We start from the raw sequence: 13,734 nt of genomic DNA, 5'->3' as shown, positions 1-13,734 counted from the left end.
ATCTCTGTTTATTACATGAATGACTGGTGCCACTGTAGCAGCCACTCGATGGCGAGGGACATTCTGTCCATAGCCCTTTTATGGGGTAATCCCATCCTGACATTGTGTAGATAGTCTGTCCTCTGTCTCGCTCTAGAGAGAGCCTATTGTGTAAACAGATGCCGAGTCACAGTGTGTGTGCAGCCAGGTCAGGAGTGGTGTGCCCACTCTGGATGTGAGTAACCACAGCAGTTGATTAGTACCCTCCAGTGCGTCAGAAGCCAGGGAGACATATCATCATCCCAGCAGGCTGTCATTACTCTGCTTCAGTTGATTGTGGTCCCAGAGCACTGAGACGTCCGTCAGTCCAGCCCTAGAGCTGGGCCATACAGGCAAATATCCATATCGCGATAAATTGCCTGAATTGATGTGATAACGATAAATATATCAATAGTTTAATACATTAATGTGCACCACAGTACATTGTTTCATATTACCCTTAAAACTACTACTACTGGCCTCCCGGGTGGCGCAGTGCTCTAAGGCACTGTATCGCAGTGCTAGCTGTGCCACCAGAGATTCTGGGTTCGAGCGACCGGGAGGTCCATGGGGCGGCGCACAATTGGCCAAGTGTCGTCCGGGTTAGGGTGGGTTTGGCCGGCAGGGATATCCTTGTCTCATTGCGCATTAGCGACTTCTGTGGCGGGTTTGACGCAGTGCACGCTGACCAGGTTGCCTGGTGTACAGTGTTTCTTCCAACACATTGGTGCGGCTGGCTTCCGGGTTGGATGTGCATTGTGTCAAGAAGCAGGTTGGGTTGTGTTTCGGACCTTCGCCTCTCCCGTTCATACAGGAGTTGCAGCAATAAGACAAGAATGTAACTACTACTAATTGGATACCATGAAATTGGGGAGAAAAAATTGGGTAAAAAAAATAAACTACTACTAGTCTGTAGCCATCAATTGCCCAATTAACAATCACACAAGTTAGTAAACTTATTTCATTTCAAACTTCATATTTCTCTAGTAGGCTACTTATCGTAATCAACAATATCAGTAAAATGCCTGCGATAAGTATGGTCGGTCTCAATCATTTTCGGTTTATGGCCCCAGCTACACTCAGCTCTGATAATGCATAGGGAGGGAAGAGGCAAAAGCCCAGTCTGACTGGAATTTCATTTTCAGTATGACATGGCAGAAGGCTCTGATGATCTCACTAAGATGGTTCATAAATAGGTAATAAATGATGAACTCCTTTTAACAAAACAGATACCTTTAACAGATACATTTATCACAGTTTAACGTTGGCCTTCAAGGTGTTCCTCCGTTTATAGGATTCTCTTCCATCATTGAGATGCTGAAGTATAGATTTAGTGTAGTCTCTTTTACCAGACACTAGCTCTGTTGTAAGACTCATTCTCGTCTTTCACTGCAAGTCTTTTCCCTCATGCCTTTCGACACCATCTGGCTCTGTTTTCCTTTTTAGTGCAGTTCCTTCGTTTTCTCACAACCTTTTCAGACCCAGCTGAAATGCTATTCTCAGAACACGTCTGGATGGACATGGGCAGTGGTGTTATACAAGTTTTTATACACGCTGGCTGGCCCTTTTCCAAGTGACATCAGTGAAAGCAGTGCTGTGTGAGATTCCCGTCAGTGTGCAGTGGAAAAACCCAAAACTCTTTGTGCAACACCTCTGAAATGTTGAGCGAACATTTCTACATCAACAGTCTCATTGAAAGGATGTGTGATACCTGAGAGGAGGAGGATGTCCCGCTCCGCTCCTCCCCTTCGCCTCCCGCAGCAGACAGCCTGCATACTCCGGCCATGACTCACCACTAGCAGCCCAGTGTCCGGGAGTCTCGGCACAGTGCAGTCGGTCAGGGGCCAGCGGGGCCTCCGGGGCCCTGGGTCAACAGTAACTGTTTAAAGAGACAGTACATTTGAGCATTGTAGCAGCCAGCTGAGAGTGACATTTAACCTGGCCCCTGCATGACTTATTTGATCTGAGCTACACCACGGGGAGCCTCTCTCCTGCCCCCCAACTCCCTCTCCTGCCCCCCATCATCTCACACAGACTCTGGCCTGAAGCCCCTCTGGCTTTGTCTTGTCTAGTCAAATACCTTCCTTCTCCCTGAACCTTAACATATCCTTCTGAACAGCTGCTGCTGTTATCTTAGACCTTAATCTGTTTTCTAAATGTCGTCACACAGAGAAGGAGAACCCGTACGAGGACGTGGACCCGAAGAGGAGGAGTTTGGGTCGGAAGAACCGCTTGGTACCGGAAAGCAACCGGACCTGGACCTCCCAGAAACTCAACTCACCTCCTCAGGTAACCCAGCTAGCTAGCAGAACTGAGGTATTTTCCAACGGTAGAATTCTCCCTCAGACTGTAGTTAGAGCTCTGAAACCTGGACAGGATCCTCCAATAATCTTATTTCACAGCTAGATGTCTCATTATTTGCGCTACAGAAGCCGTTTGATGTGTTGAAACCTGGTGGAGTTCCAGTAAAATACTGTCAGTCTGCCTGGAAATGTAGGTTTGGCTCTGCTGCTTCAATATGGATGGGCACTGTCTCGTCGTAGGAAAGATGATTTAGAATTTCCTTGTGTTCAGCTGGGAATGAGGTCACTGTGCGGTGAGGAAAATAACTTGTATTATTGGGTACGGTTACTTATTGTCATGACAAAAACTTCAGTCAATCCCAGACCAAACCAGGATCCATTGCTTCATCCTATGGGGCCTGGTCAGAAATTGTGCACTATAAAGGGAATAGGTTGCCATCTGGGACACAGCCTCAATATTGTCCTCTCTCTCCCCCTCCACAGCTGCCCTCTAAGCCCAGTAGCCAGTCCCTGTGCCTCTCTGGTCCTACAGACAAGAAGAGTCACCGGGCGTCCCGCCTGTCCAAGCGACACAGCCATGATGACATGCTGCTGCTGCCGCCCCAGCTGGGGGTCTCTCCCTCCTCCTGCTGCCTGCTGGATGACAGCCTGAGCAGCGCCAGCGACACCCTGGCCTCCCGTAGGCACCGGAGGATCCCCAAGGTACAATATAAAACACTCCAGGCTGTAGGAATGAACCTGTTCTCTCCATGATGATCTCCTCAAGGACTATTCTATTCTTGCAAGCCATGTATCTACGGGGCCATGCACCTACCTGGAAGGCAAAATGAAGATGGATTTACTATAGACTATACAAATGTCATTCTTTTGAATAATTCCTAAATGCACTGTGACGGAAACGCTTTGCTGATTCTGTTCATACTCTGTTTTAAACACAAGCCATATCCCAGGAATAGTTCTGGACATGTAGAGAGAGAGAGCACTGAGAAGGATTTTATGTCTATCTTGTCCTCCTCCCACGCACTAAATGGAGCCAACTTTGAAAAGCTTCACCACAAGAGAGCAGATAGTCCTCTACTGTAGGTTGTACACACACTGAGCTTCCCCTTTCCTCTCACTGTTTACAGATGGTCCAGAGAATCAACTCCATTTACTCTACCAAGAGAGGGAAGAAGAGGCTGAAGAAGCTGTCCTTGTCTAATATTGAGACGGCATCTCTGAGAGGTACATATGGGCTCCTCCCTTCCTTCTCTCCATCCACTGTCTGGATCAGGGAGTAAATATTTGGCTCCCCCACCCACATAGTGTCCCAGTCATCTCATCTCTATGGCATAAACATACAGTTGTAGAGATGACCCCTGACCCTAAACAAACCTTTTTTTCTCTCTCCGATCTGTTTACAGATGACAACAGCGAGAGTGAGAGCGATTCTGATGACAGGTTCAAAGGTGAGAGGTCACAGAATGCAGTTGAAGCTCAGTCCCTGGAGAACAATGGTGCACTTCTATAGGTCTATAGCTGTCTGTTTCTGCACAGACAGAGGATTTGTCTCACTCACAGCAGATACAACAAGCGCACATGTCTCTGTTAGTTTTGACAAGTCAGTGTTTGGAACAAGACATCGATCAAGTGACTTGTGACCAAAGGGACCACAGAAATGTAACTGAAAGGCAAAATAAAGATGAAATGGATGTGCTATAGACTATACAACTGTCATTCTTTCGAATAAATACTAAATGCACTGTGTTCAAACTCGTTGTTGATTCTGTTCATACTCTGTTTTAAACACAAGCCATCTGTGATGACAGTTATGGTGAACTATAAGGTTTGTACTTTTCTCTAATCTGTGTTTAGGTTGTTATGTGTTGGACTGTGTGAGGATAAACATGTGTGAGTATAGAGGTTTAATCAGTGTGTTGAAACACAGCTAACGTTTTAAATCCGGTTAAGTTTTGGTTCCCAGAATGTTTTTGGTAGGTTAGAGATAACAATCATTTAACCTCCCATTTGTTTGGTTTTCAAAGCATTTTGTGATATTTTTGTTGTCGATCATCCCAGGAACCGCCTGGCAACTTTTCAGGGGGAAGTTCCTTGAATGTTCTGTTTCTTTTTACATCGTAACATGGTTTTGGAAACATCATGCTTGACTAAATATGTTCCAATAATGTTTGGAGAACATTCTCTTGTTATGTTCTCTCTCAACCTAAGGGGAATCCAATGGTAACGTTTCATTAGTTATGGGAATGTTTCTTGTTAGCTGGGAAGTGAAAGTTGGACTCTTTGTCAGACTGCATGGTTTGTAGTGCATTATTAGCTGTGAGTGCTGTCAGTTGTGTGTAGTACACAGTGTTTGGGATATGCATTTTGTCAATACAACCCTGTACTGAAGGTTGAACTGTCCATATCCCTCTCTCTTCTCTCCCCAGCCCACACCCAGAGGCTGCTGAAGCTGCAGTCAATGCTGAGGAGGGCCCCTAGCTACCGCACACTGGAGCTGCAGCTGATTGAGTGGCAGGAGAGGGAGCTGTTTGAGTACTTTGTGGTGGTGTCCCTCAAGAAAAAGCCCACCAAGAACTCCTTCTCTCCCGAAGTCAGCTACCAGTTCCCCAAGGTAAGGGACCAACCAAACTGTATTCTGGCCCCTCGGGCCCCTTGGTCATGGGTCAGAGAGCAGTGTCAAGTCCCTTAATTAAGTGAGAGAAAGGATTTAAACAGGAAGGGATCCTGGTAGATAACTGTTTCTTCTGAGACATTACTCACTGGACCTACAGAAGTATGTATGCTGAGAGCTGTGATATATGGAGGTTGGAGACCCTTACCAATGTTGTTTGCATGTTGAAATAGAATTGAAAATGGCTTATTTTCACACAGAAAAATATTGATTTCGGCAGTCAAAAACGTCAGTGCACATACAGTTCAGCACATACAGTTCCTTCAGAAAGTATTCGAACCTCTTGACTTATTCCACATTTTGTTCTGTTACAGCCTGAATTCATAATTATTTCTTTTAAATGCCTTTGGCAGCGATTACAGTCTTTCTGGGTAAGTCTACTAAGAGCGTTGCACACCTGGATTGTGCAATATTTGCATATTATTCTTCAAGCTCTGTCAAATTGGTTATTGATAATTTCTAGCCATTTTCATGTCTTGCCATAGATTTTCAATACAATTTAAGTCAAAACTGTAACTAAGCCACTCAGGAACATTCCGTGTTGTCTTGGTTAGCAACTCCAGTGTATATTTGGTCTTGTGTTTTAGGTTATTGTCCTGCTGAAAGGTATTCGTCTCCCAGTATCTGTTGGAAAGCAGACTGAACCAGGTTTTCCTCTAGGATTTTACCTGTGCTTAGTTCTATTTAATTTATTTTTATTTAAAAAACCCTGTGTAGTCCTTGCCGATGATAACTATACCCATAACATGATGCAACCACCATTCTTGAAAATATGAAGAGTGGTACTCAGTGATGTGTTGTGTTGGATTTGCCTCAAACATAACACTTTGTATTCAGGACATGAAGTTACTTTCTTCGTCACATTTTTTGCAGTTTTTCTTTTGTGCTTTATTCCAAAACATGCATCCTGTTTGTAATAATTTTATTCTGTAAAGGCTTCCTTATTTTCATTTTGTCATTTAGGTTAGTATTTAGGAGTAACTACAATGTTGTTGATTCTCCTATCACAGCCATTAAACTCTGTAACTGTTTTAAAGTCACCATTGGCCTCATGCAGAAATCCCTGAGTCATTTCCTTCCTCTCCGGCAACTGAGTTAGGAAGGACTGTAGTGACTGGGTGTATTGATACACCAACAAAAGCGTAATTAATAACTTCACCATGCACAAAGGGATGTTTAATGTCTGTTTATTTTTTTTTTACCAATCTACCAATTGGTACCCTTCTTTACGAGGCATTGGAAAACATCCCTGGTTTTGTGGCTGAATCTGTGTTTGAAATTCCCTGTTCGACTGAAGGACCTTACAGATAATTGTATGTGTGTGGGTACAGAGATGAGGAAGTCATTCAAAAATAATGTTAAACACTATTTTTGTCCATGCAACTTTATGTGAGTTGTTAAGCACATGTTTACTCATGAACTTGTTTAGGCTTGCCATAATGAATGGGTTGAATATTTATTGACTCAAGACATTTCAGCTTTTAATTTTAAATGTATTTGTAAACATTTCTGAAAATATAATTCCACTTTGACGTTATGGGTATTGTGTGTAGGCCAGTGACACAAAATCTAAATGTAATCCATTTTAAATTCAGGCTGTAACACAACAAAATGGGGAAAAAGTCAAGGGGTGTGAATATTTTCTGAAGGCAGTATAGATGCAGATATTTCTGAAGAGTAGGGCCATGGCCATAACATACGGGTTGAGGGAGTTTTCAGAGTTTATTGACAGTAAGTGGTGTAACCAGGAAATGGTTTCTATGGTAGTTAAGTGTTTACTTACTCAAAGATCTCTTTTTAAGTTATTTAAGATTTGGTTCAGTGATAGAATCCCCTGGGAGATATCAGTATGTTGGTTCTCTGCCAGAGAAAAGCCTGACCCAATGACGTCGGGGGGGAGAGGGGGGTTGGGGGTGATAAGGGGAGGAGGTGCTAACCCTGTGTGGGAGAATGCTTAGGCTGGTCATTTATTCTTACTGCAGGGGACGTTTTTGGGGACCCTGTAAAGAGGACAGAGTTAGTAGACTGTAAGCATCTGGGTCTGTTTCTGACTGAGACATTTCCTGTTCCTTTCTCGTCTCGTCTCACAGCTAGAGAGGCCCACCAAGCTGATGAGGGAGGCAGAGCAGAGACTCAAAGCCATCCCCCAGTTCTGCTTTCCAGATGCCAAGGACTGGACCCCAGTGTCTGAATACAGCAGGTACAGTACAGATTCCTGTATAACCCCACTGCATCACGGAGGAAAGCTCACCACCACACTGGTGGCCTATTATTCCCATTCCTTGCCTGAACCAGATGGGTATTAATCAGTTGTGATGCACAAGTCTTCCATATATAGATTAAGGTTAAAAAAATAACAAATCGATAATATGATTAGATGTGTAAATATCAACAAGTAAAATTAGGAAGAAAACACAAAGATGTAATGCCATTATCTTCATGAAATCCTGTTAGACTCTTACTCTCACTCCTTCTCCTGACAACGTGGGTCTTCTCTCTCTGCCACAGAGACTGTGCTACTTCACCAACCCTAAAGTGTGAATGAGATCCAACACTACGTTTCCTTTGATCACTGTTCAATCTCTCTGTATGTGTGTGTGTGTGTGTGTGTGTGTTTCGGTACAGTGAGACCTTCTCGTTCATGTTGACTGGAGAGGATGGCAGCAGGAGGTTTGGGTACTGCAGGCGTCTGCTGGTAAGCAAGCCACCATTAATTCACTGGTCTCTGTTCTGTTCACACCCTGCTGAGCCAGCCCTGTTTGTTTTGACAAGGTTTTTTTCTTTCCTGTGGGACCATTGAGGTGTTATTGCGTCACCACGCTGGGTGTGAATAGGAGAGAAAGTAAATAAAGTGAATTTTAATGTCCGTATGTAACAAAGCTTGGTTGTTTTTGCCTTTCAAAACGATCGGGATGAATCCTAGTAAAACTGGACTTCTGTTTCATGAGAGTTTCTCAGGGGAAGAATGACGAAAAACAAACCATGAAATGTCTAGGTTTGTCATTGTAGAGCACAACCCGCCAGTAAGGGTTTCTAGTCATTTGATGTTTTATGATGAGCCCATATTTGGCTTAGGTTCAGAAAGTATGGCTGTGTGGGATTTTGTGCTTGCTGTGATTTGTTTTTAATGTCACTGTTATGCCCAATAATGTGTACATTCACAAAGTGTGTATGTTTTGTAGGGTTTGTCAGTGTGTTTTAGTAGCCAACTGTATTTGTATGTCACGTAGAACGAGATGGGGGCCATTCTTAAACTCAGTTCTGACTGTTACTTTACTGTATTGAGCTCAGTAGTTGCTGACATTAAGTAGCTGTAGATCAGACGACTCCTGATGCTGTGAGAGAGGTGAGTTTTCCCCTCTCCGGTAACCCAGCTCCTTCTTTCCCTGGTCGAGTTGGCATGAACAACACATTCCTAAGGACTTTAACCAAGTACCACATGCTTGATTTAATCATCCATTTGGAGAAAGCAGAGGAGAAAATTGCATACCTAATATGGACAAGTGGATTTCGGGATTTCTTTATATGTATGCACGTGTTAATTTGTGTGTGTGTGTGCATGTGTGCACGTGTGCACATGCGTATGTGTGTGTGTTTTAGATGGATAGATCCAGGAGGCCTGGTTGGCTCCAGAGTAGACTGGTCTGTGATTGTTTAGTGTGGAGGGTAGAGGTGATCATTAACTGTGTAGAGACTGCAGCACCTGTGTTTAGTTTACAACGAGAAGCCTCAGTCTCTCCAGATTAAAGACGTCCACCTCCAGCAGCTGAAAGACCAGATTTATAAATATTTCTTCAACCACAGCCGATTGTGAACTAACCTGGTACTTTATCTAAATAAAAGCAAGTACATCACATAGCTTTGGTCAAATTAAGCTGTTGGCTTTATAATGTTTGTGTGTATAGTAGTGTTTCAGTATATTCTCATTGATGTTGCATTATAAACCTAACCAAGCATCTTATTTTAGTATCTATTGCCACATTACTGTCTGTGTTACCTTATAAGCCTCTCTTCCCCAGGGACTGACGAGACTCTTAATTTGTGCCCTTGTTCCAGCCGAGTGGGAAAGGGCCTCGCCTTCCTGAGGTGTACTGCGTCATCAGCCGACTGGGCTGTTTCCACCTGTTCTCCAAGGTGAGTTCATGCTTACACACAAACACACACACACACACACACACCCTAGTGTAGCCGTCGTCGCGGTTACCTGTCTCTGAGCCGAGGCCAGTGTTCCCAGGAGTACTAGTTGAGGCTGTGCCAGCATTTCCACTCTAAGGCATCCTGTCCAGCATACACCTTATTTTCAGCTTTTTTCTCTCTCTGATTTCCCAGTTAAATTGTTTCCTTCACTTGTTCCTGAGTTTAGCTAACATGAAACAGAGTGCTCATTGTGTTTAAGTACTCCATGCCTTATCTGCCTCCTCATGAATCCTCTATGAACAGTGTATTTGAAGTGAATAAGGCCTGTGTTAAGGGAAACAATTAAGAGGTAGTAGACATATCTAATGAATTAAAATAACTTTTTATTACTGTGTCGTGAGTACTAAATTGTGCCAAAAAACTGTCAGTGAGTTTAATTTCATATTCATTTAAGGCCAAAAGGATGCATAAATACAATAGATTGCTTCTGTCTTGTGACAGCACAGGCACCTCAACAGTGAGGGTTGAACATCCCTCATACAGGTGGCGGGTGTAGGTTTCAGAAGGCACCATTTTGAGGGCTTGAGACCTGTGTAGGTGAGAGAGGAAATGTTTTCCAAGGAGTATGAAATGCTTTTCTAGTTAAGGCGAGAAAGATGGGAGTGTTTGATTTCACCGGGAACAGAGGGTGTGTGGGGAGTGGAGGGGATATCATATGACCCTGAATGTGAGTGTGTCTCTCTCCAACAAACTTTCCAGACAGGAGTAGACAGGTCTGACACAGACAGACACATGGGCATATTGGGTGGGATTTTCCTTTGCTATTTTCCATATATATCAGACAGCCACAAAATAAATACATACTGTATTTGTCAAAAGGGGCAAAGGTAGCCTGGTTCCAGACAATAGCAGGAGCTTTCCTTCAGACAGCAACACACTACCATTTCCATTCCATCAACACTGGCCATACTGACTGAATGTACTTGGTCTTGGTCTATTACTAGAATCTCAATCTACATCCCGGGTGAAACATTATTCCCTATTTAGTGCACTACGTCTGACCACGGTCCATAAGGCACTATATAGGGAATTTGGGACTTTCTGTTTGAAATATTGAGTGTTGTGTCTGCAGTGGGGTCTAACTCTCAACCCCCTGTCCTGTGCTGTGTAGTCTAACTCTCAACCCCCTGTCCTGTGCTGTGTGGTCTAACTCTCAACCCCCTGTCCTGTGCTGTGTAGTCTAACTCTCAACCCCCTGTCCTGTGCTGTGTGGTCTAACTCTCAACCCCCTGTCCTGTGCTGTGTGGTCTAACTCTCAACCCCCTGTCCTGTGCTGTGTAGTCTAACTCTCAACCCCCTGTCCTGTGCTTTGTGGTCTAACTCTCAACCCCCTGTCATGTGCTGTGTGGTCTAACTCTCAACCCCCTGTCCTGTGCTGTGTGGTCTAACTCTCAACCCCCTGTCCTGTGCTGTGTAGTCTAACTCTCAACCCCCTGTCCTGTGCTTTGTGGTCTAACTCTCAACCCCCTGTCCTGTGCTGTGTGGTCTAACTCTCAACCCCCTGTCCTGTGCTGTGTGGTCTAACTCTCAACCCCCTGTCCTGTGCTGTGTGGTCTAACTCTCAATCCCCTGTCCTGTGCTGTGTGGTCTAACTCTCAACCTCCTGTCCTGTGCTGTGTGTAGATCCTGGATGAGGTGGAGAGGCGGAGGGGGATCTCTGCAGCCCTGGTCTACCCCTTCATGAGGAGTCTGATGGAGTCACCCTTCCCAGCGCCAGGGAAGACCATCAAAGTCAAGACCTTCCTGCCTGGAGCAGGGAATGAGGTTGGAGACACATCAGCCCTTGGTTGCTAAGGTTCCATCAAAGAAGGATGATGCATGAAGATAATGCGATGTATGCTTAATTGAGCATGACCTGTGACTTCTGTGAATGTATGACTGGTTGTGACCAAAGTTGTGACCCCAGGTGGTGTTCTTCTCCCCAGGTCATTGAGCTGAGGCGGCCCATGGACTCCAGACTGGAGCATGTAGACTTTGACAGTCTCTTCAGCTGCCTGAGCGTGCGTCAGGTGGTGCAGGTCTTCGCCTCCCTGCTGCTGGAGCGCAGAGTCATCTTTGTGGCTGATAAACTCAGGTGAGCAGCAAGACTCTTATAGTTGGTAACCCTTCTAGTAATAAGTAAAGATGGAGAGAACTGAATCACCTACTCATGGGAAGCTGTCCCTGACTAATGGTCATGCCCTGTTAGAGGCAGGTGGGGGTTGTTGAAACTTGTAGTTGTTAGATGATGGTTACTTGTGCCAAGTGAAATGCTCAATAATACCTTTAGTGGCAGTGTTTTGATAAGGTAGTTCTGAAACGCTAAGGGCTGTTGTCATTGTTAGATAATGATTGAAACTACAGTATTTACAGAGGAATAGAGAGGAATCTGATACGTAGAGCTCTCAACGCCTGCTCATATTGTAGTGTAAGGTTATCACCTGACAAAGATCTTAACCCTCCAACATTAGGCTATAAATAGTAAAAATAGTTCCTAGAATACTTCATCCTTGTCACACATGGTGGCTAGGAGTGAGATCAATTGCTGTCTAGGATTACGGTGTATGTTAGCAATAATATCCCTTCTCAGTTATCACTGAAGTTCACAGTCTTTTTCTGCAGTGAATCCACCTACCCCATTACAATAACATCTGCCTTACATGAGAGGGATTTTATCTCAAGCTCTTGTACATTTTCCCTTTTCTGTTTACGTTCACACAGAGGCCTGACTGTTTTTCTCAGACCCACATTGCTGAGCTCAGGGATCCTCTATCTGTATCTTTCTGGACATGTGGCTATACAGTACAGACTGACTATCATAACACTGTTTCACATGTCTTGGTGCATTTCCTCTCACAGAGATGACATATCCTGAACTTTAAAGAAGGACTAACTTCGAAGAGAGAATTTACTTGTATAACAGTTCCAATAGTGGGGATTGCCCTGCTACTCTGCCAGTGCACTCTGGCTCACCCTAACTGTTGATGGCAGATTTAATTCCTCAGTCGAGCTGCTTACCATTCACCCAATCTGCACAGCAAATAGCAGCCTTCTACTGTTGGTTTGTCAGTTGGTGCTTAACTGGTTTAGCATGCGGGGACAGGGCTAGAGCTGTTAAATGAATCGGTGTAGCCATCTCAGACCGCACCTACCACTATGGAGTAATGAAACTCTCCCTGTATGGACTCACAACTGATGTGGTTCCAGAAATGGGTCATCTCTCTGCCGGAGGCCACTGTCCAACCACGGCAGGCAGGGTGGGGTGGGGCCGATAACATGGAGCTAGGGGTCTCCAAGGAGCCAGAGTCCTACCAGGCAGGCACAGCAATCTGCCCCTGGCTATAGGACAGCACTCTGGGCTGAGGGGCTCTGTTAGAGGGGGGCAGGTTTGTGTTGAACGGTAATCTCTACACATCAGAGGACAGTTTAAACAAACATCAGTGGGGGCAGTGACTGTGAGGGGAAGGAATGTACTTCCTGTGTGCAGCGACTCTCCCCTCTGATCTATGGCTTCACTGTCACTGTGTGACTGATGGCGCCATGTTCCCTCCCTGGTCCCTGCCTGGCCTGTTTACGACAGCCCTCTCTCTTCCCAGGGGGACTCAGAGAAAGCTGTTTCTGTCGTCACTCTGCCGTTTGAGACAACGACTCCCGGGTACATGTCAGTTTGCACATCACCCAAAGATTGTTAATCAGTCACCCATTTCTAAGGAATCTTGTGAACAGCAGCAAAGACTTGAGAGCTGTATCGAATAGTCTGTGTCTGAGGTATTTTTAGTGAACAACACTGAAAATCAGCACCATGAGTCTTAACAGACTACAGTACCACAGACTACAATACTACAGACTACAGCCCTGCTCAATGTTAGAACTTCATTGAAAACCATATACTATTACTTCATAAAACCTGCTTTGTATAAACACAATTACATACTTCACCATTCAGGTCTTATTCAGGTTCTGAATAAAGGCAAAACAATAGGTTTTCATTGTGGATTAGCATCACAAACCAACCAGTCCTTTCTGTGTGTGTCTAACTGGACTTAGTCTCCAGGGCTCACACCCAGAACCACAACAGATGGAGCTCTAGCTGCCAGAGTGCCCCAGAACACGGCCCAGACCCCCTGTGTCTCAGTTCCCATTGAAAACAGGATTCAAGGAGCCACTCTGGGCGTCATTGGGCCGTGTTGGGGAGAAGGGAGAGACCCTCCACTGACATCCCTGGTAAAAGGGTCTGGTCCCGCGGGAGACCAAGAACACAATCCAATCCCAGAAATCCCTTCCATTACAACATGATGTATGTCTGGGTGTAATGTATATCTAATCGGAGAAGGATCTGAGGGAGGGAAAACACCAAACAGGCCATGTTAGGGAATGTGTCTCCACTGGGTTGTACTGTTGTAATATTTGATATATAAGTATTCTTTTTTAAACCAGGTGGTTCGAGCCCTGAATTCTGATTGGCTGAACGCTGGGGTTTATCAGACTGTATACTATGGGTATGACAAAAAAAAAACTATTTACTGGTCTAATTCCGTAGGTAAACAGTTTATAATAGCAATAGGA

The 13,734-nt window shown here is 44.7% G+C and overlaps 1 protein-coding gene across 6 annotated transcripts in view; it reads left to right on the top strand.

The window, feature by feature from the left end:
• LOC110506688 (DENN domain containing 2B) overlaps positions 1 to 13,734 on the top strand; it is a 73,900-nt gene that overhangs the window by 44,403 nt on the left and 15,763 nt on the right. For all 6 annotated transcript variants that reach the window (XM_021586486.2, XM_036963339.1, XM_036963340.1 and 3 more), the window contains 10 exons: positions 2,189 to 2,307; positions 2,805 to 3,023; positions 3,449 to 3,545; positions 3,725 to 3,769; positions 4,748 to 4,932; positions 7,083 to 7,192; positions 7,618 to 7,687; positions 9,049 to 9,126; positions 10,813 to 10,953; positions 11,115 to 11,263. In XM_021586486.2, the coding sequence (XP_021442161.2) occupies positions 2,189 to 2,307; positions 2,805 to 3,023; positions 3,449 to 3,545; positions 3,725 to 3,769; positions 4,748 to 4,932; positions 7,083 to 7,192; positions 7,618 to 7,687; positions 9,049 to 9,126; positions 10,813 to 10,953; positions 11,115 to 11,263 (1,213 nt within the window). The remainder of the gene's footprint in view (positions 1 to 2,188; positions 2,308 to 2,804; positions 3,024 to 3,448; positions 3,546 to 3,724; positions 3,770 to 4,747; positions 4,933 to 7,082; positions 7,193 to 7,617; positions 7,688 to 9,048; positions 9,127 to 10,812; positions 10,954 to 11,114; positions 11,264 to 13,734) is intronic.

This window comes from Oncorhynchus mykiss, chromosome 26 (genome assembly GCF_013265735.2).
Source record: "Oncorhynchus mykiss isolate Arlee chromosome 26, USDA_OmykA_1.1, whole genome shotgun sequence".
Taxonomy (NCBI): domain Eukaryota; kingdom Metazoa; phylum Chordata; class Actinopteri; order Salmoniformes; family Salmonidae; genus Oncorhynchus; species Oncorhynchus mykiss.
This window is presented reverse-complemented; position numbering and strand designations above follow the sequence as displayed.